Genomic DNA, 27782 nt, shown 5'->3' on the forward strand with positions numbered 1-27782 from the left:
TGTGTACACCATGGCAGACATGGCCTGGCCAATGGCCCTAGCATTCTCTTTAGTTGCCCTGAGAGCCAGGTCTGTAGCAGGGTGAAGCTATTGAACTTTCTCACCGTCCGGGGTGTATCCCACCTCCAGCTCTTGTAGCTCCACTTCAGGTGCTTTTATAGCTTCCTGGTCGTAAAGTCACACCGCCGGTGATGCCACGCTTTTCCATTGAACTGATTAAACATATGAATCAGAGCTGGACAAGGCGAAAGTGTTCAAAAAGCGTTGTTGATGCAACTCGAGTTCCTGAAAGGGAACAACTTTGGCAGATTTTACAAGTATTTCAGCTGAATGTCCGGATTCCAAGATTGTGAAAAGATGTTATTAATGTTAAGGGAGGATTTTTCAAAAATAAAGTTTAACATCTGTACATTTAAATAATGTTTGTAACATGCATGTGTCTGTAACATGCATGTGTCTTGCAAAAAACCAAAGACTATGTCCTTCCAAACTTTTGACAGGCACTGAACATGTTTGTGTTTGTGACAGTTACAGAAAGCCATAGATCACCTAATAAAGTATAGTTGTATATTGTATTGTACACTGCCGATCAAAACGAAATGTTTTTAAAATATGAATCTAAATCTAATCTCAGTGGAAAAGGCCAAACTCTTTATCTCTCTAATTAGTCTCTTGTAACTCACCAACAAGAAATACTTCCACGGCTTATGAGTATTTTAACTCCTTTAATAAAGCACTCATTTAGAGCCCCTTTAGCACCCGAGAGCTACCAGTTAATAACTTCCACAAAGATTCAGGTTTAATTGCTATTCTGTATCATGGTGTTCAGTCTGTGGCAATAACAGTGATTAAACTGTTATAAAGAATAAGAAACTCCAGGTGTTCAAAAACGTTTGACTGTCTTATTAGAGGCTTTGAGGCACACAGAGGTAGCAGGCACATAACCAAGTATCCTTGGTGTGAAACTCAATCCCATGTTCCTGACTAATCCAAAGTTTTTAAAAGCAAAGAGGTTTTTATTACTGATTGCATAGTGGTTGAATGTGTTTCAGTGTGTTAAAAGCATGTGTGTGGCAAAAGTACACACATCCTTCACTCAAGTAGAAGTACAGATATTCATGTTATAAAAGACTCTGGTAAAAGTTGAAAAACTGACTACACTTTTTCACTCAAGTAAAGAAGTATTGGCTTTAACATGTATTTAAGTAAAAAGTAGCCGTTACTACTACCTGTTTTAGTGTCACACTGGTATTTGGACCTCACTTCATATTAATATTATGGCTGTCAATATATTGTAAAATTTAATCGCAATTAGTCGCATGATTAGCATGATTGATTAATCACAAATTAATAGCACATTTTGATCTGTTCTGAATGTACGTTATATTAATACTTTTATAAGTATACGTTTTTAATAATCTAATCAACACGACCGTGGACGAAAATGGGTGCTTTATGCAAATGTATGTTTATTATTAAAATCGAGCATAAAGACAAAATATTCTTGCAAATGTTTTGAAGTTATTTAACTTTATTAATTATGGTGTTTAAAACGAGGTGATACCGGAGAAACTGTACCTCTACCTTCTAACTTTTATAATGATTACATAATCAGATAATATTTTGATGTGAATTGGCTTATTTTAAAGCATTTTATAGCTTTTACATTTCAAGCATTTACATTTCATTTATCATGTATGTGAGACAAATATCCAATGATATTTAGGTTGTTTAATTTATATGTCTGTGAAGAGAGATGACAGGCACGGCAGAGAGCGCCCCCTGCTTGTATTCTTTATTTAACAAAAGCAAAGCGTTCTGTTGTTATTATAAGTGTTTACAAATAAAAGCATACCCCTTAAAGATTCAAATGATGTATTGCTCTTATCTGTATGATCCAAAAAGACAGTAATTTGAGTTAGTTTTGGCGTTAGGAGAAATAAATGTCACAAAACGCGCCTTCGAGTTTGTCGACCCAAGAGGATTAATTGTGTGCATCGTGGCGGATTTTGGTGCTGATTTGAGACTTGGCGCATCAGTTAAACAAATGTTTACTGATTAAACATTATTTTTCTGTGGAGTTAATTATTTTTTTTTAAATCTGAGTAAAGAAGAAATGTTGAGAATAAATATATGAATGAATGAAGGTTTTATTTTCACCTCTTTTATATATATATATAGTACAGACCAAAAGTTTGGACACATCTTCTCATTCAAAGAGTTTTCTTTATTTTCATGACTATGAAAATTGTAGAGTCACACTGAAGGCATCAAAACTATGAATTAACATGTGGAATTATATACATAACAAAAAAGTGTGAAACAACTGAAAATGTCATATTGTAGGTTCTTCAAAGTAGCCACCTTTTGCTTAGATTACTGCTTTGCACACTCTTGGCATTCTCTTGATGCCTACTTTGAAGAACCTACAATATGACATTTTCAGTTCACTTTTTTGTTATGTATATAATTCCACATGTGTTAATTCATAGTTTTGATGCCTTCAGTGTGACTCTACAATTTTCATAGTCATGAAAATAAAGAAAACTCTTTATTATATAAACTTTTGGTCTGTACTGTATATATATATATATATATATATATATATGTGTGTGTGTGTGTGTGTGTGCTAACAGATGATGGAAAATTGCAGTTGTTTGTTTCCTGCAATGTTCTGGAGAAACAGAGAAGCTCTTTTCTGTTTTTGTTAGCTTGTTTATTGTTTTGTGATAATCACTATTTCAGATTTGGTGTACAGTCATTTAGCATCATGGCAGGAAAAAAAGAAGAAAGGGAAGGGGTGGGGATGAAGGATAAACATGAGGACTGGATTGCAGGTAAAACAACGTGAACTGTTTTCTTCCACACAGATGGAGAAAGGAGGACAGTTGCTTTCATTCTGGGGTTTTCTACCCCCACCACCACCACCCCCACCCCATCTACCATGGTCCTTTCCCGTAGCACAAAAATGGGTCGTCTTACTTCTGCCCAAAGAATATAGAAGAGATTACCTATTTATAGCATATTATCTCTTTTTCATCTTTTTCTGTATATTATTATTAATTACATTATCTGGCGCAATGTCAGGACATGCTGTGTGTGTGTGTGTGTGTGTGTGTGTGTGTGTGTGTGTGTGTGTGTGTCTTACTTGATTGTATTTAACTTAAAACTTTTAATAATTTATGTATGTTGTGTAGTGAACATGCTGTCAGTGAAACCTACACACACACACACACACACACACACACACACACACACACACACACACACACACACATACACACACCTACATACACATCAATGACAAATAAAACTAAAATAAATTAAAGTGTAATAGAAAGGTGTCAGCTGCAACGACACCAGAAGAGCTTCAAAATGCCTTGGCAACAATTTTACATCTCTCTGGAAGGGATGACCATCGTTCTGCAAAAAAGATATCAGTGTTTTTTATGATGTCCAGGTCATTTTGTCTCTCTGCCAAAGGAGCTCTTCACTTCTTTTCACTTTGTTTCTTTTGCATACTCTGCAACTTCTGTTCATTTCCTTACTTCACTTTAGCTGCAATAAAGTGAAGAGAAGCGAGACATGCCTAATGCTATTAAAAGCTCAAATTATAATTAAGTTATAAATTATAATTACAGGGGTAAAGCATTTTGGGAATTTGTTTTAGGAATTGCTGGGACAAAATGACAGACACTAGCAATAATTTAAAGAATAGATAAAGCACTATAGTAACGTGTTGGTCTACCACATGCCACCAGAAATCTTCAATGTCACCAATTTCAAACGACCAACATGTCTCAGGAACTGTTCTAGACAGATTAAATCTATCGGAAAGATATTGATGCAGTTGGGGTTTGAGCATTATTGAAACTGTGGCTTCAAAATCTACTGTAGGTGTTCAAATGAAGTAAGACCTAGTGATCGTGATGGCCATAGCATGTGATTTTAATCAATTTTATTTTTAAAATATTAAAAGTCTGTGAGTCTTAGTGCTCTGTGGATGTGGAGTCATCCTGGAAAAGACCCATTAGAATAGAGGATAAAAGTAATCAGTCAGATTACAGATTTATATTGGTTTTTAATAGCATTTACCCTAAACCATGGCAGCAAAATCACTCCAACAGCATAACAAGCATAATTATTTTCTTACTGATAAATAGACTCTATAGACTGCACATCCTTTATATGAATGACTAAATGTTCAGTACATATATGAATAAGAATGTGCAGCTCTGTGTCACTGGTATATGCTTGCAGGCTGGTGTTACCTGTAAAAGGCTGTTGGAAATTGCTTTTGATAAAAATAGTCCCAGTCTCTGTAACCTGACCCATTTTATTAACTTTGCTCTGAGTAGAACTCCTCACAGACCATAAACTCACACAGAGAGAAACAGAAAGGAAAGGTGAAACAGAGCCTCTGGATCAGGTGTGTCTAAACCTTTTTCACAGGGTGCAAGATTAGACCACATTAAAATACTTGATGTCCAAATATTGTTTATAAATAGGGTGTTGTTTAACATCCCACTGTTTAACTTCACATTTGGTTTGCAGTTATTATAACCCCCTTTTATCTGGGAAGGCTTTCCACAAATATCTAATTAAAAAAATTGCTTCTGCTTCTGACCTTGGAACATTTTTGTTTCTGCACTGATCTGGATTGTAATGTCTCATGATATTAAATAATTACCCTTACTGCAAGCTATGTGCTTTAGCCATGACAACATTCCATAAATAAATCTGCAGGTGTATTGGGAGAAGAGATTCTCTTTATGAAAATTTAAATGACAATTTGGTAACTGTGTTAACAGAGAATCACGTAAAATTAAAAATTGCACTGTGTTGACCAGCTCTGTCCGCAAGCCGCATTTGTCTCCACTTGCCGTTTTTTGGACAGCTCTCACACACACACACACACACACACACACACACATGCACCCACAGAATTTAAAGCACACACTTATATTCTTATTACTTATATTTACATTCAGGCACACACAGTCAAACAGGTGCCCATGTGCTCAACCTGACAGATCTGGGCCAGATTATGTTTAACTATACTGGCTTTACTCAGTTCAGAGGAAAAAAAAAGGTACAAGTCTAACATAGCAATAAGAGCAAGCAAAAAAGTGATATCGGGGAAAACCTTTGCATTCCATAAATATGGACTTACCTTCATAAATTCTAGCAAAATATAATAAATAAAATTAAATATAAATGAATGATAAATATGCATAATGGATGCATTATATATAGCTTACAAAGAGACCAGAAACAGGTGGTAATACATTAAATTTCTATCAAACTTTAATTACTGTGATACCAACAAATGTTGCGAAAAAGAAATAGCAAATGATTTGTGCAAACAAGCCTACAATTTATAATAACTGTAACTAGCCACTATTTCATCCCAGGATGAAAATGACTTTTAGAATAATTACAGGCTTGGCAAGGTCCATGGAGGACATTGTGTAAAAACTGCAGTGCAGAGTATGTAAAAAAATAAATAATAAATCTGCATGTATAATTAAGATCATTACTAACATGTAAAGCAGCTGTGCTTGTGCTCTGCCCACACAGTCAGCATCTGCTCTAATGATTGCCTCACTCCAGAATGACTGCAAAAGTCGACTGATTATGATTTATATCATTGTAAAACTTCAATGTGGCTGAGAGCTGTGGGCAATAATTTGCATTCTGAATCATCCACTGTAAAACACACAGCCCCACACACACACACACACACACACACACACACACACACACACACACACCAACAAACCACTTTTACATTTTCCATACACTGCACAAGTGTAACTTATTTACCACTGAAGATATACAGTATGTAATGTATAATCCAATGCTAGGTGTGCATTACATGATTTTAATGCACAACCTGGAGGCAAAGAACCAATCAGAGCCAACCATTTAAAGTGGAGTGCATTAAAATCATGTAACACACATCAATCCATGGATCCTGCCTGTAACATGGTCACATGCCAGCAATAAAAAAAGAATGTTTAATTTTTATATTTATTTTATTGTAATAGTGTGATTTATTGATAGATACTTTTATTTGAATAAATTATAATAAATAATTTTAGAGAAAAAGGAGAGTAAGAGAGAGAGAGCGAGAGAGAGAGAGAGAGAGAGAGAGAGAGAGAGAGAGAGAGATTGCATGTGTGTGTTTTAATAATGGTTAAGCTGTTGGTTTTAAGTCCTCATGCCATTTTTCATTATATTTCTCATTTAATGTTATTCTCACCAAGTTTGTAAAATTTATATTGGCCTATTTTTCAAAAATCACAAAATTCACCATATTAAATAAACAAAAAACATACATTTAGCTTAGTAAAGAAAATAATAAAATGTTTACAATAGCTGTTTGAACTGTGTATGCAACTGTTAACTGTATGTTACTATGGGTACCATTATTTATAAGCAGCACATTCATTTAGAATATATTCAGACAGACTTTAGTTTATAAATTATATCAAGAAATGTTTGTGGACACCTGACAATAAGATTTGTATGTGCTTTCTGAACATTCCATTTCTCATTTAGTCCCATTAGCTTTTATAATAACCTCCACTTTTCTGGTAAGATGTTCCCCAAGATTTTGGAATGTGCTTGTGATGATTTGTGCTCATTCAGTCACAAGGGTGTTAGTAAAGTCAGGTACTGATCTAGGCTGAGGTGAGGAGTTCAGTTTCATCCCGAAGGTGGTCAATAAGGTTGAGGTCATTCATCAACCCATGTAAAACATATCTACAGTACAAACCCGATTCCAAAAAAGTTGGGACACTGTACAAATTGGGAATAAAAAACGAATGCAGTAATTTTCAAAACTGTATAAAATTATATTTTATTCACAATAGAATATAGATAACATATTAAATGTTGAAAGTGAGACATTTTGAAATGTCATGCCAAATATTGGCATGACATGAGAGCTACACATTCCAAAAAAGTTGGGACAGGTAGCAATAAGAGGCCGGAAAAGTTAAATGTACATATAAGGAACAGCTGGAGAACCAATTTGCAACTTATTAGGTCAATTTTCAACATGATTGGGTATAAAAAGAGCCTCTCAGAATGGCAGTGTCTCTCAGAAGTGAAGATGGGCAGAGGATCACCAATTACCCCAATGCTGCGGCGAAAAATAGTGGAGCAATATCAGAAAGGAGTTTCTCAGAGAAAAATTTAAAAAGAGATTGAAGTTATCATCATCTATAGTGCATAATATCATCCAAAGATTCAGAGAATCTGGAACAATCTCTGTGCGTAAGGGTCAAGGCCAGAAAACCATACTGGATGCCGGTGATCTTCGGGCCCTTAGACGGCACTGCATCACATACAGGAATGCTACTGTAATGGAAATCACAAAATGGGCTCAGAAATATTTCCAGAAAACATTGTTGGTGAACACAATCCACCATGCCATTCGCCGTTGCCGGCTAAAACTCTATAGGTAAAAAAAGAAGCCATATCTAAACATGATCCAGAAGAGCAGGCGTTATCTCTGGGCCAAGGCTCATTTAAAATGGACTGTGGCAAAGTGGAAAACTGTTCTGTGGTCAGACAAATCAAAATTTGAAGATCTTTTTGGAAAACTGGGATGCCATGTCATCCAGACTAAAGAGGATCAGGACAACCCAAGTTGTTATCAGCACTCAGTTCAGAAGCCTGCATCTCTGATGGTATGGGGTTGTATGAGTGCGTGTGGCATGGGCAGCTTACACATCTGGAAAGGCACTATCAATGCTGAAAGGTATATCCAAGCCCTAGAACAACATATGCTCCCATCCAGACGTTGTCTCTTTTCAGGGAAGACCTTGCATTTTCCAACATGACAATGCCAGACCACATACTGCATCAATTACAACATCATGGCTGCGTAGAAGAAGGATCCAGGTACTGAAATGGCCAGCCTGCAGTCCAGATCTTTCACCCATAGAAAACCTTTGGCGCATCATAAAGAGGAAGATGCGACAAAAAGAACAACTAGAAGTCTGTATTAGACAAGAATGGAACAACATTCCTATTCCTAAACTTGAGCAACTTGTCTCCTCAGTCCCCAGACATTTGCAGATTGTTATAAAAAGAGGAGGGGGGATGCCACACAGTGGTAAACATGGCCTTTTTTGAGATGTGTTGATGCCATTAAATTTAATATCAACTTATTTTCCCCTAAAATTTTCTTAGTTTGAACATTTGATATGTCATCTATTTTGTATTTTGTATACAATATTGAAATGTAAAACTTCCACATCATTGCATTTTTTTATTCACAATTTGTACAGTGTCCCAACCTTTTTGGACTTGGGTTTGTACATGGAGCTCGCATTCTGCACAGGCGAACTGTCATGCTAGAACATTTAGGTCTCCAAGTCAAGTGAAGGGAGAATTAAATACTATTATATTCAAAGATTATTGCATACTATACAGTTGTGTCTTTCCAACTTTGTTCTAACAATTTGGAGAGAAGTATATATATATATATATATAGTCTATGTAAACACAACTTTTTTTCTAATAGAATATTTGGCTACTAGATAGTACATGGGTTTCATGCCTTAAGCTTAATCAAATTGTTTCTGTGCATGTGGTTAAACAAGAACAGATATCAAGGGAATGCCGCATATGGAAGCTCACATTATTTATAAAGCTAAAATACAGATCTCGGAAATGTCAAGCATGACAACCAATTACGAAGACAAAGAATCTGAAAGCCAAATTAAAATAACAAAGCACAGATCAAAAACAACAACCCATGAAGCAAAGGGTAAAAGCCTAGATTTAGCAAAGCTTCTGTGTGATTGACTGGACAACATGGGCAATTATACAGGAGCAAAACAACACAGCACTGTTCCTATCAAAGTTTTGCTTTTCCCACTTCTGACTGTTTCAGGTTGGAATCCCATCACATTATTTAACAATTTAAATGTAATATACTCTACATACATACAGTACAGACCAAAAGTTTGGACACACCTTCTCATTCAAAGATTTTTTTCTTTATTTTCATGACTATGAAAATTGTAGATTCACACTGAAGGCATCAAAACTATGAATTAACACATGTGGAATTATATATGGAATTATATACATAACAAAAAAGTGTGAAACAACTGAAAAATGTCATATTCTAGGTTCTTCAAAGTAGCCACCTTTTGCTTTGATTACTGCTTTGCACACTCTTGGCATTCTCTTGATGAGCTTCAAGAGGTAGTCACCTGAAATGGTCTTCCAACAGTCTTGAAGGAGTTCCCCGAGAGATGCTTGGCACTTGTTGGCCCTTTTGCCTTCACTCTGAGGTCCAGCTCACCCCTAAACCATCTCGATTGGGTTCAGGTCCGGTGACTGTGGAGGCCAGGTCATCTGGCGCAGCACCCCATCACTCTCCTTCTTGGTCAAATAGCCCTTGATGCCTTCAGTGTGACTCTACAATTTTCATAGTCATGAAAATAAAGAAAACTCTTTGAATGAGAAGGTGTGTCCAAACTTTTGGTCTGTACTGTAGGTCTACTGTCTAAAATTAGATACAGTTAACACAACTATATAATTATATAGTCAAAACATATTGATTAATTTTAAGCTTCACATACATATTAGACAATAATTTTGAAAAGAAAAAATAGAAATAACCTTATTAATCTTACTAATCTATCTTATAAAGTATTGACTTGATTCAATTATAAATAAGATATTCCATTTTAGGCAAAACAAGAAATTGTAGTGCATTTTGTTTTTATACATATGCTTTATTATTAACTTCATATTTATTAAGTAATAATTTTTTTGTCAGTGCTGTCAGCAGTGATTTAATTCAGACTACACTATAAGGACAAACGTGTTGAGACACCTGACTTGTTAATCTATATGTCAGCACAAAGTGGGAAGACAAATTAAATAGGATGTCTCTGGATGCAGTAAACTTTCCACTTATTAGAAACCTGGTCCTATGAAGATATGGTTTACATGGGTTATAATGGAAGATCTTCTGTAGCCTGTTATAGAGCTCTGACCTCAACCCTATTGAACATCTTTGGGATGAATTTGAACACTAACTGCACCAATCTTTACAAGCACACATTTCAAAATCTAGTGAAACTTTTTCCCAGTAAAGTGAAGGTTATTATAAAAGCTGATGGGGACTACATGTAAAATGGAATGTTCAAAAAGCATATGCGAATCTTACAGTCATGTGTCCACAAACTTGTCTCGATATAGTTTTAAACCCAAATACCTTTTTAGTAATCACCTCATTTTTAAAAAGCTATTTGATATCCTTATAATAGAAAGTTAATTTAAAAAATAGTTCATTTAGATTTCAGAACTTTATTGCCAGAAAGGATAAAGGTGTATGCTGCTAATCAGTATTCTGGTATTTACATGAAGAGTGCAGCTCCAAGTGTTAGCTAACTTTTAAATAATTTTATCCAATATGTTTTGGAATTTGTGCTAAATTAGATATTTAGAGTTTGCAAGTTTTACAGATAACAGGTATTTCAATGATTGAATATGTATGTTAATATAATATTCCCTTGAGTTTTCTCTGTGTTCTGTGGTTTCTTCCAAATTCTTTAAGCCTTCTTTAAGGGTTGTGTGTGTGTGTGTGTGTGTGTGTGTGTGTGTGTGTGTGTGTGTGTGTGTGTGTGTGTGTGTGTGTGTGTGTGTGCTCTAAAGGTCTGGTGTCTGGTATAGTTTCTTTTTTTCACAAGCTTGAATAGTTTCCAAATGCACTGCTACAATGACCAGGATAGAGGGAATACTGAAGATGAATGAATGCAGACCAGATACAACACAAATCTTTAAATAGTCTTGAGGGACAGTCTGGAGGACATCATGGCTAGAGAATGTGATTTACCATGGATTCAATCCTCACTGAGACTCATTTACAGGAAAATGTGTGACTTGCATCTTTTTAACTAAAATGCAAGAGACTTTATTTATCAGCAGTTTTTTGGAACAATACATCAGTGTGAAACTATCAGCCGAGCAACATCTCGAAATACAGTAATTGGGTGCAGTTTATATCTTTTCCTCTTCTCTCTTTCGATCTCTCTCTCTCTCTCTCTCTCTCTCTCTCTCTCTCTCTCTCTCTCCCACACACACAAACACACCTGCTATTTCTCCATCTCTTAGTATCTTAGTATCCCTCATTTAGATGCAGAAGGTGCAGGCTGCAAGATGGGGATCATCTAAGGTCACATGACCAGCCAAAGAGTGGGATGACAAAAGGAAAGAGAGAGAGAGAGAGAGAGAGAGAGAGAGAGAGAGAGAGAGAGATTCCTAAGTATGCTGCATTGGCATTGCAAAAGTGCTGCAACCTGGGTACAGCATCAGTCATGTCACAGTTCATGCACACACACACACACACACACACACACACACACACACACACACACACACACACACACATTCTTTATGAATGTGTTCCTGCACATTACATTCTGTTGATTCAGTATTTACAGTGTGAGTAATGAATTGTGCTGGAGTTTAGTCCCAGTGCAGTTAGCAGGTTAAGAGCTGTAATGTGTATTCAAACATTACTGAGTATCGGCTCAATGCAGCTGTGACACTGGCAAGCAAAACTGCAGACTTATCAGCTAGCAGGACACCACATCCATAATGACATAGACTGTGTGTGTGTGTGTGTGTGTGTGTGTGTGTGTGTGTGTGTGTGTGTGTGTGCATGTGTGTGTGTGAAGACCCCATGCCTGACTTTGACAGCAATAGGCAATTGTCTCTTCTGCATGTGGCAAGGAGATTTGTCATGGTGATTGCTCACACACACACACACACACACACACACACACACACACACACACACACACACACACAGATAAGGTTATACCTGTGTTGCAAATGACCTCCTAGACCAGTATATATAGGGACATCCCCACCAACACATGCAGACACACACACACACACACACACACACACACACACACACACACAATTGTGACCTCTTTTCAAAATCATACATTCCTCTTGCTGTTTGCTAGGTCAGCACTCCCCTTTTTATCTACACATGCATACACACACACTCACACACACTATATTCTTGCTCACTGTTTTTTTTTCTCTAGACCTTTGCAGAAATGAGAGCAGAAAATGTGTACTGTGGGAGGTAAACGGCAAAAAATGGAAAGAAAAAGAAGGAGAGACAGAGGGAGAAAGTGAGCAAGAAAAGGTGGGAGGGAAAGCTGCACCCTTGTTCTCTTTGGAAAATCCCCAAACTCCCTGTAGGTTCCGCTAGTCAAGGTGAAAGACAGAGGACACACACACACTTACACACAAACACACCCCTCTCCTGCTGTTTCTGGGTCAGAGATGCTTAAACATGCAGGTGTTCATTCAGGCCTGCTGCATTCTGCATCCTGACCTGAGGTCAGTCATAACATTCTTAATCACATACAGTACAAAGAGCCGAGCTAATGCTTATAGGTGTCTATAGACTTCTTTAGACTCTATCTAGAGAAGAAAATAACATTTTTCTTTGAATTTTTTTATAATAGTGTACAACAGATGCATAATGCATCATTGTCTATTATATACAGCACCTGTCAAAAGTTTGGTAACACCTAGTCTTTTATTATATAAATATATTTTTATTATGATATGCAGTGAACTAGGTAAAAGGCAAAAGCACATAAAATTGGACAGTGAATGACTGTTAAAAAGAATTCCAGAACTAGAAGAATGACTGGTTCTGTGTCAAGAGGAGTCCAAATTTGACATTTCTGTCTCTCTCAGAAGAACTTATGTAGGATAGGGAACAGCAAATAAAGGTTGAAGCATTATAGTTTGTGGTTCTGTAGCAGGGAAGGTTGGAAACTTATTCTGGGTAAAAGCAAAACTGAACCAACATGGCTTCCGTTCCATACTTCAAAACCATCAATTCCATCTGGACTACAGCTAATTAGAACCGACTTCACTGCACAACAAGACAAATTACCTAAAGCATATGTTCAAGCTCTGTAAGTGTTATTTACGGTACAAGCAGTCAGTAAGAAGGTTAAATATCATGTAATGGCCTGCCCAGTCACCACACCTAAATCCTATTGAACTGCTCTGGCATGAACTGGATCACGAGGTCAGAAAGAAATCTCCAAGTGAAGATCTCCCATCTCCAATCTCCCTAGTGTGTAGAGCTGTTATTCATGCTAAGGGAGGATTTTTCAGTGAAAATAAAGTTTAACATCTGTACATTTATATATTTGTTTGATTAAATTAAAAACTTTATTGCATGAAATTATCTCTCACAAATGACAAAAGACTGTTTCCAAACGTTTGACAGGCACTATAAGGCAAGCTAAATCATTCTGAAACTTGTAAACCGATCGCGCTGAGATCCAGGTGAGACTCTAAATGAGTGTTTATTAAAAGTAAGCATGAAGGAAAAAGCTAGCGTTTTAGTATTAATTGCAAATTATAAATATGATATGTGCCTAATCCGTCATATTGATTTGAGATTTTTTTTAAATAAAGACATTAGCAAAAAATATATAAACAACCAAGCAAAGTAATAAAATAGGATTAATTCGCAACCTGTTTACACTTAATGAAAAAATGAAGAACCTACATGAAAATACATGTTAACAGATATACTGTACACAATATATTGAATAGTGGGCTAAAGTTTACAGTCAAGTTTATAGCAGAGACTAAAAATAAAATATGATTCAATATTCAATAAGATGTGATTGTTTGAAATGATATTCAAAATAAAATTAAAAAAATTGTGTTTTTGTTTTTAACCTATTGTAAAAAAAATATATATATATTAAGACTGCTGCTCATATAGCATTTTAGAACTGTCCTTTACACATGAGCTACAACACATCCATGATTGTCTTGTGCTACTTTAACTGAAAAGCAAAACCTATAGTGAATCATGTAAAGATTATCTCCAGGTCAGCTCATATACATGCAGGAACAGCCTGTAAGTTAAAATCATATTTAAATCCTAATATTTTTGCTATTTACTTATCATGATCATTTGGCATCCCATCAGATTAATTGCTGTTAGTAAACATCTAAAGGTGAACTATTCTGGACAACACCACATCATATCATAAGAAGAATTCAGAAGACTTGGGCAGTTTCTTTTAAAACTGTCACTGGATATAGTGAAACTTGTACTGGATATTCCCCTTTTATTGAGACGCCTTCTAGATGTGATTTTTCAACCTACATTGCTGACACATCTATAACTCGTCATCAACAGTGACTGAGAAATAAATCTCATTTGAATTTTTTTCTGTTCAGTTTTTGTTCTCGCCACAGGACTATTCCATTAGGCCCATTGTGCTGTCTATCAGCGAGTTTGACAGGAAGCTCAGCCCTATGTCAGAGTCTTGCTGTCCTGCTTTAACTGGCAGATGAACATCGGTGCCACCCCACCATCTGCACCTTATTGCATCAGTTAATATATTGGGCCTACACCAGTCTGACCAGAATCCAATTAGAAGAAACCTCAGCTGTGAGGGGAAAGCGAAGCAGAAAATGATTGACATTGCAAAGGTGTGTGTGTGGGAATAGATTTTGTGGTTTAGTTCTGTAATACTGGCTTATGTCTCATCAGTCTGATGACTCAGTGAAAGTGTGTTTCAGAGTGCCACCTACTGGCTGTAGGTGCTAATGGAATTGAGATTTCGGGAAAGAACAAAACTGGAAAGAAATTAGTATTACATCTAGGAACATAGATGAATGACTGAAAGCCTGGGGATGAAGATAAGAACAATTACAAGGCAGCTGCCCTGCTTTTGCTTTATGCGAACTGCAAGCAGACGTTAGCTAAAGTATAATCGTTGTAATGAAATGTAAATCAATTCTAATACAATCGTTGTCAAATCCATTGAAATGTTTCATGTGCTAAATCTCACCGGACACTACTACACACAAGCGAAAATAAGTGCATCATTACATCTCAATGTTTTCATTTTGCTATGGTTTATTGTATCAGAGATCTTGGCATTAGTACATACACTATTTGGACATAAGTATTGGGAAACCTCCCTTTTCATGCCATATGTGGTTGTTCCTTAAACTTTTACTTCAAAGTTGAATGCACAAAATTATAAAGAATCTCTTTGGATGTAGTACAATTAAACTTTCCTTTCACTTGAACTAGGAGACCATAAACCAGTTCCATCATGACAATGCCACAGTGCACAAAGTGAGCTCCATGATGATATGCTTTACATTGGTAGAGTAGTCTGATATAACGCTCTGACCTCACCCTATTGGACACCAGTGAGACGATTTCGAACCCTGACTGCACCCCAGGTTTCCTCACCTGACTTTACTTATGCCCTTGTGGTTAAATGGACACAATCCTCTGCAACTACATTCCAAAATCTAGTGGAACATCTTCCCAGAAAAGCGAGGTTATTATAACTGCAAATGGGGACTAAATGTTGTTTGTGATGTTCAAAAAGCACATACAGTATTAAACACATGGCCAGATGTCCACAAACCTTTGTCTATATAGTTTATTTCAATGACAAAATAGCTTTGAAATCAGTTAAATAACCCCAATCTAACCTATTAGCTTTGAGTCTTATTGCTTTACAACACATTGTATTATGAAGCACTGCTGATGTGGCACGGCCTCCCCTGTGGATGTAGAAAGCGAGACAGTGATAGAGAGAAACGATAACCACAGGACAGCAGGGGCAGAAAAGAAGGATGATGAATGAGCGGGAGCGAAGCATGGGATGGTTTCCAAAAGGAACAAATAAATGATGTAAGTAGATGGATGCAGATTTTGCTGGCATGCAGCATTGTATCGAATCGTTTTTCCTTTTTTCGCCTACTGAGCTCGGTGTGTTTGCTTTGGCACCCCCCTGAGAACTGCTGAAGATCTCTTGCTCTCTCTCTTTTTCTCGTTTTTTTTTTTTGTTGTTGTTGTTTATATAATCTTTCTGTCCCTTACTTAACATACTTTCAGAGACACTGTCTTCATTACTGATGGTCTCTGAGGGGATTTGTGCTTTAACAGGCCACGTTGGACCCATTTAGTGTTTAATGAGAAGGGAAGGGGGAGATCAGGAACTCCTCCTGCACTTATTCAGAGGCTCCTAATTACTGCCTAATAGAGAGACTCACCCTGTGTGGTGTTAAAATGCTGCACATGCTACACACACAACAAACTCACACACTAGTTTTCTCTCTCTCTCTCTCTCTCTCTCTCTCTCTCTCTCTCTCTCTTTCTTATCCATTTTTGCGGGTCCTCTGTGAGGCATCAGTTTACTTCAGTTAATTCCTTGATTAGTGAATATAAGCAAGGAGAAAACTTGGCCATAAGCCTTATTGCTTGCTTTAAGAGGTGTTTTACACCAAAGACAGAATTGAATAGATGAACAAATAAGTGTTTATCATGTGCACTTTGGCCAAAGTGTATTTATATATAAAATATATAGATTGGTTAAATAGAGGGGTTTTTTTGTGTAAAAACACACACACATCAACTCATGTGATGTGTGTGCCATTCTAGTAAATTAAGCATACTTTGTATCTCTTTGAAGAACAGTTCACACCAATAAATAGAAATTATGACTGTGTATTTTAACACATCAAACATATTCATATCGTTTGAATAGTATATTAATCCCCCTGCTGACTTTGCACATATTCCAAATAATTGGTATAAAATGAGAGAAGAAGAAGAAGAAGAAGAAGAAGAAGAAGACGAGAACTCCTTATTCAGCTTCTCAGCTCACCAGTCACACCAAGGATCCCAATCAATCTTGAGAATTGGTTTGTTCCCTGACAAGGTACAAAATGACAGCAGGGGGAAGGCTGGAGATAGAGGGAGCACATGCAAGAAAGGGAGGAAAAGGTGAAGAATGGTTGGAGAGAAGAAGAAGAAGAAGAAGAAGAAGAAAGAGCAAGAGAGAGAGGTAAGCATAGTAGGAGGGAGGAAGAGGAATGAGGAGAGTGAGATGTTAGTCTTTGCTTACTGACAGGCTCCGATCACCCGTAGGGATTTACAGTTTGAAGGTATTCAGTGTTTTGTGGTCAGAAAGTGAAGATTAGACCTGTGCAGTGCTGCTGGACTAAAACCAGCTGAGGGACTGTGTGGGAATGCAATATCTTACATAGAAACAGAAAGAAAGAGAGAACATGTAACAACTGACAGTATTGATTGTATCAGATCATATTATATTGTACACGTGTGTGTGTGTGTGTGTGTGTGTGTGTGTGTGTGTGTGTGTGTGTGTGTGTGAGATTATTAGGGCCATGATGAGCGGTAATTAAAGTACTTTCTAAACATACAGGACAAAATAAGACGGATCTCCTTCGAAATTTGTTTCCTTTTTAGAAAAAGTTAAATTTTATTGCTGAAACCACATACAAGAAAATCTGTCAAAACTTACCCAATTAATGCATTTAATTGCCACATTACATCAAAATGCAAATACAAATATATCAATAAAAATATAAAAATGCATTTTAGATTACTCAAAAAAAAAAAAAACTAAATAAAAAAAACACACTGTAGGGTGTTTTCTTTATGTTTTAGTTTGAAATGAGCCCAAGCTTTGGAACCTTTCTGTCATTTTCTTTGGCCTGAATATTGGAAGCCTGTTTCAGCCACATAAAAAAAATATTTTGACTTTTTTCCTCGCGATTCTGACTTCATTTGTCTTAAACATCTAACATTTCTGGTGCATCCACCATGTTGTCAGGCCTGAAGTTTGAAGCTGTTGGTGTATGCACGAGGCTCTTCTGCTTCATCTGTCTTGTTCAGTCTTCTTTAGAGCTGATTGTTAGACAGAGTTCTCTCCAGGAATCAGAGGCTTAGTTTGATACCATGCGATTCTACTGATTGTAAACCATTTTATTTTCAATGTGTAAAACTCTCTGGCACTACAGAGAGGGTGATGCTGCCCGACTGGCTAAAACAAAATTCAGAATTGCAATAAAAAAAAACTCTAAATTGCCAAAAATAAACTTTTTCCTCCACTTTTTACTTTAGTAGCTTCTTCTGTGTTACCTGTCCAGAGCGCTTCAGAGTTTACCGGGTGGTGCATCAGTAAAATGGTCCGCAGGAAAACACAACGTTATGTGTTTAGTTAAATGGACTAAATGAAGCATTTGCCTTGAATTTTATTTTTATGTATTCGAATTACTCGATTTTTTTGAGGAATCGTTTCAGCCCTAGTGAGAACTGAATTATATAATTTACTAAAAAGTGTGTTAATAATGTAGCCAGCTAGGATGCAATTGTTTTGGATGTATTTACTCTAAAAAAAAAAACATATAGAAAGTCATTACATCTGTGATCAACATTCAAAAAGTTTACATTTTTAAACAATTTCATATAAAATGCCTGATTGGTTAAATAATATATAAAATAATATTTTATAATATTTAATAAAAATCAAACAGAATAAATCTAATTAATGCAATAAACCTTACATTGTGTACTCAATTAAATTGGCAGAAATTAAATAGATTAAACAAAATGAAATAAATAGAAAATAATAATTGAAATAGTTTACATTTGTTGGACACTATTTGGGTAATACAGATGTGTATATGTGTGTGTGTGTGTGTGTGTGTGTGTGTGTGTGTGTTACATTTAATATTAAATCTTTTAAAGATATGTTCAACTTAACTCTTCTACTTATTTTAGCATACTTTAACAAATGTCTTCATTCCTTCCATCCTTTATTCATACATTCCCTCGATGTGCAGAATTCTCAGGATTTTCTCCCTTTAGGAGAAATACTTAAAGCTGGACATATAAAACGCAAAAGAATATAGCGATTTCCGATACAGAGTGAGTAGTCACAGAGTCACTGGGCTAACTGCAGTTTATTTTTATACCCTTGGCATTATTGTGTATGTTGTCAATTTTGATAATTTCTTTTTAAAAATGAACACAAATTGCACAGTGCAAAACTTGCAGTCTACCACATAATATGTTCCTGAGTGTGATTTTGTTTCGCATGTAGAAAAGAATTGCTTTTGGTACACATGTGCACTGAACTGAAAGCCCTGTAGCGAAAAATTCCAGTACAAATACATGTACTATTACACCCCTAATGGTCATTGTTATAAGTATAACCAACTAACATTATATATTTAAAGTAGATAAATAATATTTTTATCTAGTGTTGATGGTGTGAGCAGCTGTATGTAACAGTATGTGGATTCAATTTTAAAATTGAGGATGCCTTACTGATCTTACTTTAAGAAGACATTGTTTGTAATAGTCGGCTAATCTACAGCTGACCATTTAATAATAGCGTAAATGTGACCGAACGTTTTTAACTATGCCATGGAATGACTGGAAAAGTCAACCTTTATTCAGGAGTGTTCATCATTTTGCACAAAATTCACCATATGCACTTAAACTTACAAACATTTAGTTTAGAGCACTGAGATAAGATGACTATTTTCTATTAAAAATTATATAATAATTCAATTATAATAATAATAAAAAAAAAACATTCTTAGCTTAAAAAATGATCAATATTACTCCACAATGCAATCATGGTACTCATACTTTTTTCCCAGTGTTGCATTTTCTGTCCTCATAATAAAATTTGTAAAAGACGGGTTGACAAGTAAACTAAAAAAAACAAACAAAAAAAAAAACAGTGCATTCTTGCTTTTTCAGCATCTCGTTCCATTGTATCGTTTTTGTTTTCTTTTTCAAGACAGAACAACAAAGTCAGATGCCTTTTTTTTCCACTATATCAGTGCACTTGCATTCTGCACAACAAGCCAGCAACTTGTCCTTTCGCTTTCTCCAGTTGATATTTATTTATTTGTTTGGTTAGTTATTTGTTTGTTTGTTTGCTTCAGCTATATCCAATATAAAACTCTGTATTTGTGTATGCACAGTATGAAAAACCATACACAGTTTGAAGCTTCAAGCTTCATTTCATCTTGCTAGCAGAGGCTTTCAAATATTCTTTAAGATCTGGTTAACATCATTGATAATTTATTTTAGAAGCTAATTCCTCATAATGTAAAATAGCAATTGCATGTGCATTAAAATAAAAGAAATGCAAAAGCATTTTGAGGAACAATGTAGAAGTGATTGTGCAAAGCTAATTTGGTAATCAGTTGGTTTGTTTGTGTGTGTGTGTGTGTGTGTGTGTGTGTGTGTGTGTGTGTGTGTGTGTGTGTGTCTTACAGGAACACTTCACGCCAGAGTGTAAGTTTAAAGAGTGTGTGTTTGAGAACTACTACGTGACGTACTCATCTATCCTGTACCGGCAGACACAGTCTGGAAGAGCCTGGTACATCGGCATCAACCGTGATGGGCAGGTCATGAAGGGTAACCGCGTCAAAAAGACAAAAGGAGCCGCCCACTTCTTACCAAAACTTATTGAAGGTGTGCTAGAATATATGATAGCATTGAACTATGTATTAAAATAAATTGATTTATCAAGAATATGCTTTTATATTTTATACAAAACATCTATAACTATGATGTTAATTTACACTAGTCATAGCCTCAGATGCTTCGATAAATTTTGTGCACTTTTCTGTCTGCTATCTTCAGAATCTGGAAGGTTGCAATCTGATTGGCTTTCTGCACTTGCATGTAAACATACTTCTGTGCACTGATTTCTAAACAATAAAGAAACGTGAACATTGTGACATAGTGACACGTCTTTGGTACTTTCTGATTATAGTTTAATATAGGATAAACCCTAAACCAATGAATTTCCTATTGTGCCTTTTAAATTTTTTTGTGCCTTTTGAAATTTTGCCCATTGCATTTGAACAATGATAGAACTATTTAACTATAACATAAAATGTATTGGCTGGCTTATTAAAATGTATTTTATCAACAGAACATTTATCAATGTTGAATGTATCAGAATGTAACTAATGTTTGAAAGTATTTTACTGACTTTTTGATTAATGAATTGAATACAAGATTGAATACAAGACTTGATTTATTTATTTATTTAAACACTTTTTTCTGCAAGATTGAATTAGTACAGGTTGTATTAACGTACACACTTTTTACATGTGTAGAATTTGTAATTTATTCAACAGTACATCAAGCTCATGTAAATACACTGTAAAATGCTTAAATCTATAAAAAGTATAAAATGTATACTGTAATTTCTATCACTCTGTGTCTCTGCAGTGGCCATGTACAGAGAGCCTTCGCTGCATGACATTGGTGAGCAGAGCCCACCACGGAAAACAGCCAAAACTTCAGACTCTGCTGTCAACAATGATGACAAGAATGACCCGTTGCCTCCAAAAACTAGTGCCTCCTAGCGACCGGAGGATATGAGACTGGAGCATATTTCAATATACAAAGGGAAATGGCATGGGCATGATAAAAACAGTCCATGCAGTCCTATTTTTGATGCCATTACCCATAATGCAGGAGCTCAATGAACCCTGCCTGAAAGACTCCTCTTCTCCTGTATCCGCCTTCCTGTTTGAACCTGGGAATTTTTTTGAGCAATAAGAACCCTGAGTTATTGGGGGTGTATGTCGTAAGAGCATAATGAGTTGTGACACCATTCAACCCTTTTTTTCTGGCTTTTTATCTGGCCAGTGTCAGTTTCAAACACCATCTCCGGACACTGGAAGCTATTTCACCGTATTGTTTCGGAAGCATCTTTTCGTGTTTTTTTGTGTGCATCCTGTGCTGTTCTCTTCCTGATTCTCTAAGCCGAGTGTAATCTCTTGCTTGCCTACTCTGCTATTTGATCAGTTTGTGACATAGAGTCAATTTTCCACTCCACAGCACAGGAAAAACCCAGCATGTACTCCAGGGTACCATTAAGATACTCGCATGCTTGTGTGAGGCTCACACACAGACACACACAAACACACACGTATAATGAAGGAAATTCTATAGAAAAAATAATGCACACAGGAGTAATACACTCTCCCTTTCCTGTATGATAATGCTATAAAATATACACCCCAAGGAGCTAAGATGCTTTCTCTGCCCATATACAGTGCAGTAGCTTTGAAAACCGATGAAAGTGTGTGTATGTGTGAGAGGAGGCGTAATTCTGGAAACTGAGGTACATTATCACTTTCTTCTTGGTCTGATTGTTATTTTTTTCCTCTGGATGCCCTGGGAGTAATATTCCTGCTACCCTCCTTATACTTCATCCATTTCATCCTGGCTTTGCTTTCTTTTTTAAAAGCTGATTAATTTGCTAAACAAGTTTGGCACGTTTCTTCAAGTCCATAGTCTTGTAATCAATGCCGGACCACATTCAACCAAAGGCAATTATTGGAAAAGCAAGCAAATTGGAGCAACACGCACCATTTGTCTTTTGCCGGGTAATATTACATAACATACTCGGCGGTATCACATTCAGATTTTTCAAAGTAATAATTTCATCGCTGATGTCTGGTTTTAATTTTTTATATGTTGCCTAGAAGGGCTTTTAAACTATAGAATTGATCCACTCCTCCAGCCCGTGAAAGTCTGTTCCAAATTGTACACATCTGTCCTAATTAAGAGCCAACTTCCCATTGATCTTTGTGATAGTGTTCTGGAGCAGATGAAATAACAGTACTTCTGAATTCAGCACCCTGAAACAATGTACAACATGTAAATGCAGAGGTTCCGTGCTAACTATAGAGATGAAAAAAGAACGCAATAATCAATGCAATAATCTTTTCTAAGAGCAGTAGGGTGCAATAGCAATAGGAAAGACAATGGAAAAATCACAAATAACTAATTATGGATTGCTTCATCAGTCTTAGGAAATACTGATTCATTTATTGCACTGAAAAGCTGGTAAAATACAAATAACATAAAAACTTGCTTTCAAATTTGTAGCCATGAGTTTATTTATAGCTCTAAGAGCCTTAAAACACAACATTAAAAAAACTTCTGTACACTCTTCAGGGCTTATTTCATCCATAAAGTTAACTGTCTTCTCTGCAGTCTGTTATATATTTTCTTCATAAATAAGCAAAAAAGTAATTGGGGAAAAAAATCCAGATAAAAGTAAAAAAGACGCCTTGGAGGTTAAACCTGAATAAGACCTAGTGGCCTGGTCTAAATAACGACTTCAATTATGCTGCTAAATTGTTCTTTGAGTCTATCATACTCCCTCATGCAACATTGTCTTATGTGCCCAAGGGAAACTTTTTTTTGCATAGACTTTCAAAAAACAGATAATTTTATTACCAAGGCTGATTTCAACTACAGCCAATTACAGAGGAGATTTACACATGTTTCTAGGCTATGTAACTAGCTGAGATTCATTTACAACTAATTATGCTACAAACACAAATGCTGTGGTTTCTAAATGGTTGGGATTGCTTTACTGTAAACAAGCAGGTCCTGTTTTTAAAAGGCTTTACTCTGGAGAAAGTTTCATATAGATAGATAAACTATCTAGCTGCTTGTTAATGTAAGCCAGTTGAACTGAGTTTATTCATGAGATCATTTTAAATATATGTCCAACAACAAAGAGTTGGGAGGGGGCTTGCTCCACATTTTAAAATGCTAATATTAAGCAGTTTATTTAATTTATTTTGGGTCATGGTGTGTTAGAATATGCCTACAGAAAAAAACAAAAAAACAAAAAACAATGATCTCTTCTTTTAATTAACTTGTTTGCATAACTGCCAAATTCAAAGATTTGTTCAAATAGTTATGTGGAATTAAAATCGAAGTTGAATTAGTTGTGATAACAGTGTACTTTAGGTACTGTAGCTACTGGATTAGTACAGTTACTGAGTTGGAATTTTATGCATTTGTGAGTATTGTCCTTTTTATACAGACACATCTATGGTCAGAAAGGGGTAGCTAAAAATCATAACAAAAAACAATTAAACTGGAAATGATTTAACAAAGTTACTGTATGTATGTATGTATGTATGTTATGTATGTTATGTATGTACTTATGCATAGAAAGAAAGAAAGAAAGAAAGAAAGAAAGAAAGAAAGAAAGAAAGAAAGAAAGAAAGAAAGAGTAAGGTATGAAAAAAGTCAGAAAAAACTTGCAAAAAAAGAGACAAAGTGGTATATATAGACATTATAATGAATGTACAGTAAATTAAAGATGTAATCAATAGCATAGGTGAGTGGGAATCATGTATTGTGTGAACTGAAGTCTGTTGCGATGTAGAACACAGTGCAACAACTGGATGCAACAACATAAATAACCTGTATTAATGATGACGATGATGATAATAATAATAATAATTTGGCTTAACATACCCAATTTAAATTTAGGTTAAAATATAAAGTACACAGGTCAGAATAGAACAACACACTAAAAGAAAGCTAATTTATGTTAAACAAAAAAAAAAAAGTTAAAGTCTTAGAGAGTGTCCTTTGTACTGTAAATAGAGACAAAGTTTATTAAGATTTTTGGTTAAAAAATATTAGATATTTGATTAAGACAGGCAATGCAACAAACACAATGAATATACAGCAGAGTTAGTATATTTCAAAGGGCAGTAGAAGCTAAAATTTCCAACTGAAGACCAAAAGGCTGGTCAAATCCCAGAACTGCCAAAGATCACTTAAGCAAAACTCTTAACCTTCAGATCTTTAGCATTATTTCTCATTTGCATTCTGGTTTATAAATCAAGCATGAAAATACAATAATTAATGTGTAAATTTTTACATTATTGACAAAATGTTATGGCTTATATTTAATTTTATTACATTTAACATTAAAAATTACATCTACATTATTATTTGTATACAATATGATTTCTTTCGTTGTATGAAATCGCTTTACCAGCCCTGCACTATAGCTTTTACTCCGCATACATGTTGAAAATAATAACCTAAAGCAACTTTAATTTGAAAAAATTAACAACTGGTAATTCGTTGTTTATAGCTTCAGCATCATCAATAAAGAGGGAGATGACTTGAATTTAAAGCTGTGGGTTGACACCCAATACTCTAATTTTTTATTTTTTTTAAACCCCTCCTGGGGACAAAAAAATGAAAAATGATGCATACGGCTTACAGATTATTTTACAGATCATTTGATAAAATGATGCTGTGCCATCGGCAATACTCCACTACATGCTGGGAAAATGTAGGAGTACTATATTTATTGCTATTTGCACTGCTACAGCTTCAGGTACTGACTTACATTTATCACATAGATAGCTGTTTATATGAAATCTAGATAAAATGTACAAGATCATTTAGGCAATGTATGCAGCTATGTGGTGATACACAGCCTCTATTTATTTGTTGCTTTTCCTTTTTTTTTTCTTTTAATATTTTGGATTGAGTATTTTTGCTTAAATGGTGTGTATTATTGTTTAGCTTGGTTTAGAATTAGTTCCAGAAAGTTACTTTGCAGTGATATTTATACAAAAACAGATCCTTGTGGTTGGAATAGTTACTTTTTTTCCTTTTTCATTCATGAAGATGTGATGTGTGGTGTTGATTTCTTTCTCATTTTTAAACTCTTTTCCGTTTAATCCAAATTTTGTGTATTTCTGACACAAACTTATTGGAATTCTTTTATAACTCAGACATGGCATCAAAGAATGATCAACCTGCGTGTGTGGTTTCCATGTCTTCCCTCTATTGTCTTCCCTCTGCTTTTATGCTACTAAAAATAATTGTCTTATAATAGTGTGTATAACACAGCTGCTGCCTGCTATGTTTTATGTGAGTGTGTTCATGCGTGTGTGTGTGTGTATATGTGTGTGTTGAAAAGAAAGAAAAGATAAAGAGAGAGATAAATGAGGCATGTAAAGTTACAAAAGACAAATCTATATGTTCTATCTTGGATTGACTCTGCCAAACAGATTCAATGGAGCGTATTCAGAGGAAACATGTCTGATCTGAGTGTTGCTTAGTGTGTGTGTGTGTGTGTGTGTGTGTGTGTGTGTGTGTGTGTGTGTGTGTGTGTGTGGTTTGACGTGTAGCCCAAACCCTGCATCTGCAATGCAGCAGAAATAACAAAAAAAAAGAAAAGAAAGAAGAAAACCCAGCCCTCCTCACACTATACAACTAAACGGTGATTCCCTCCGAGCTGTGGCTCTCCTCTCAGGCACAGTGATATTACACTTTCTTGTTTTCCCCATGTGTTACGGTTTTATGTTGAACTGCAGTTATATGACAGTAGAGGAGTACACACCCAAGTGTCTCCATTAGTTCAAGATTTTTAAATTATTTTTGAAGGTGAAATTCTGCCACAATATATTTTAAGTCTACAATTGTGATGAATTTAAAGTCACTCTACAAAATATATGTGGATGTTAGGATCAAAGCCTCTCAGATTCATTTTATTGAGTGAGCAGACTGTTTAGAGTGTGAAAAGACAAGTGTTATGTCATAAGAAATAAAAGCCAAACAAGTTTCAATATGCAAATAAAGGCCATGTAACACTGTTTTATAAGGAATAGAAAAAGTATAGTGCATGTAGGGACAGGGGCATCATAAATTGGGATTTCTTAATGTGGGTAGAAGCTTTTGTGCCTTTTATGTTGTTTAATAAATTCTTTTGTAATCACCACATTAAGCAATTAATGATTTAATATAAAAAAAGAACCTACTGGATTGTTGTTTATTTGTACTAAAGCCATTAGAGTGTTTACTTGCCTTGTTTGGGTCTCCATGTGCCATGTCACTGATAAGCACTTTTTTCTTTATTTGCGTCTTTGATGGAGCTCTGATTAGGACTGGATTATTCCTGACATGTTGATGTAGGCATTATACCTCTGCATTGTGACCGATCTCACAAAGTTTATGATTCATTCCTGTCTGCGAAAGAGTGAAACAAGACTGTAGTCTAAACACTGCAGTCAAAGAATGAATTAACGTGAACTTTCTGAACAGCAGCCCACCCTTCTCAAAAGGTGACCAAGCTGATGACCTTTCACCTTTGTCAGTTATATACCTGGAACTGCTGCAGCAATATGGACTGCTAATTTTGGTTATTAATCTCTTTAACAAAACGTGCACACCTTTATAACCATCTGTGCGACCTACTCTGATTGGAAAGATGACTGTAAAGAAGTCTTCCAAAAACAAGGATTTTAAAAAGTGCGCCATATTGTTTTTTTTCTCCCTGTCTTCCAAAACTGAGACAGTTCCACAGTCTTCCAATGACATTATTTTTTATAGCAGAAAAGGACAATCCTAGTGGAATTTTGAGAGGATTGGATTCACAAAAACATCAGAAAGCCAAACAACATGGCACCAAATACACCACCATGGACGATAAGAGGAGATTTAAAGGACACATGCTTGAAGACTTTGATGCCTGAAGCAAAATGACATGAATGAAGAATTTGTGAAAGCAACCATATTCTAAAAGCATGCATGAACCGACATTTACTGGACACATAAAAAAAAAAAATCCTATTTATTAAATCAGTGTGACCCCATTCATTGTACCTTCCCCTATTCATCCTCAGCCCTGCATTTACAATAGAATCTATATCTATTTGTATCATAACTTACACAAAGTCTGAGGGAGACATATTATTGGATATTATTGAATAAAACTAATATATTTGTATGATTGTATAAATATTTTCCTAGAGTTTTATTTTGGGTTGATTTGTTTTCTTTGCCGTTAGATGCACTGGTATTATTCAGTAGGATATGGACCAAGCTGGATTTGTGCATGTGCAGATGTTATGTCCTTGAGTAATTATCCTTTGATTTATGCTAAAAAAGTGAGACATATAAAACTCAATTTGTAATGTTATCCATTTAAATTGAATTATTTACATTTATAAACAGATTTGTCTGCTTTTAAACAGAAAAAAAGGTATCACATTTCAATGTCTACTGTGAAAGGTTTTATTTAATGAGTCCACAG

At 35.5% G+C, this 27782-nt stretch overlaps 1 protein-coding gene across 2 annotated transcripts in view; it reads left to right on the forward strand.

The window, feature by feature from the left end:
• fgf11a (fibroblast growth factor 11a) overlaps nt 1-27488 on the forward strand; it is a 72314-nt gene extending 44826 nt beyond the window's left edge. For both annotated transcript variants that reach the window (XM_046851647.1, XM_046851648.1), the window contains exons 4-5: nt 20167-20365; nt 21134-27488. In XM_046851647.1, coding sequence (XP_046707603.1) covers nt 20167-20365; nt 21134-21270 — 336 coding nt within the window. In that variant the 3' untranslated portion in view covers nt 21271-27488. The remainder of the gene's footprint in view (nt 1-20166; nt 20366-21133) is intronic.
• The last annotated feature ends 294 nt before the right edge of the window (nt 27489-27782 follow it).

This window comes from Silurus meridionalis, chromosome 6 (assembly GCF_014805685.1).
Source record: "Silurus meridionalis isolate SWU-2019-XX chromosome 6, ASM1480568v1, whole genome shotgun sequence".
In the NCBI taxonomy this organism is placed as follows: domain Eukaryota; kingdom Metazoa; phylum Chordata; class Actinopteri; order Siluriformes; family Siluridae; genus Silurus; species Silurus meridionalis.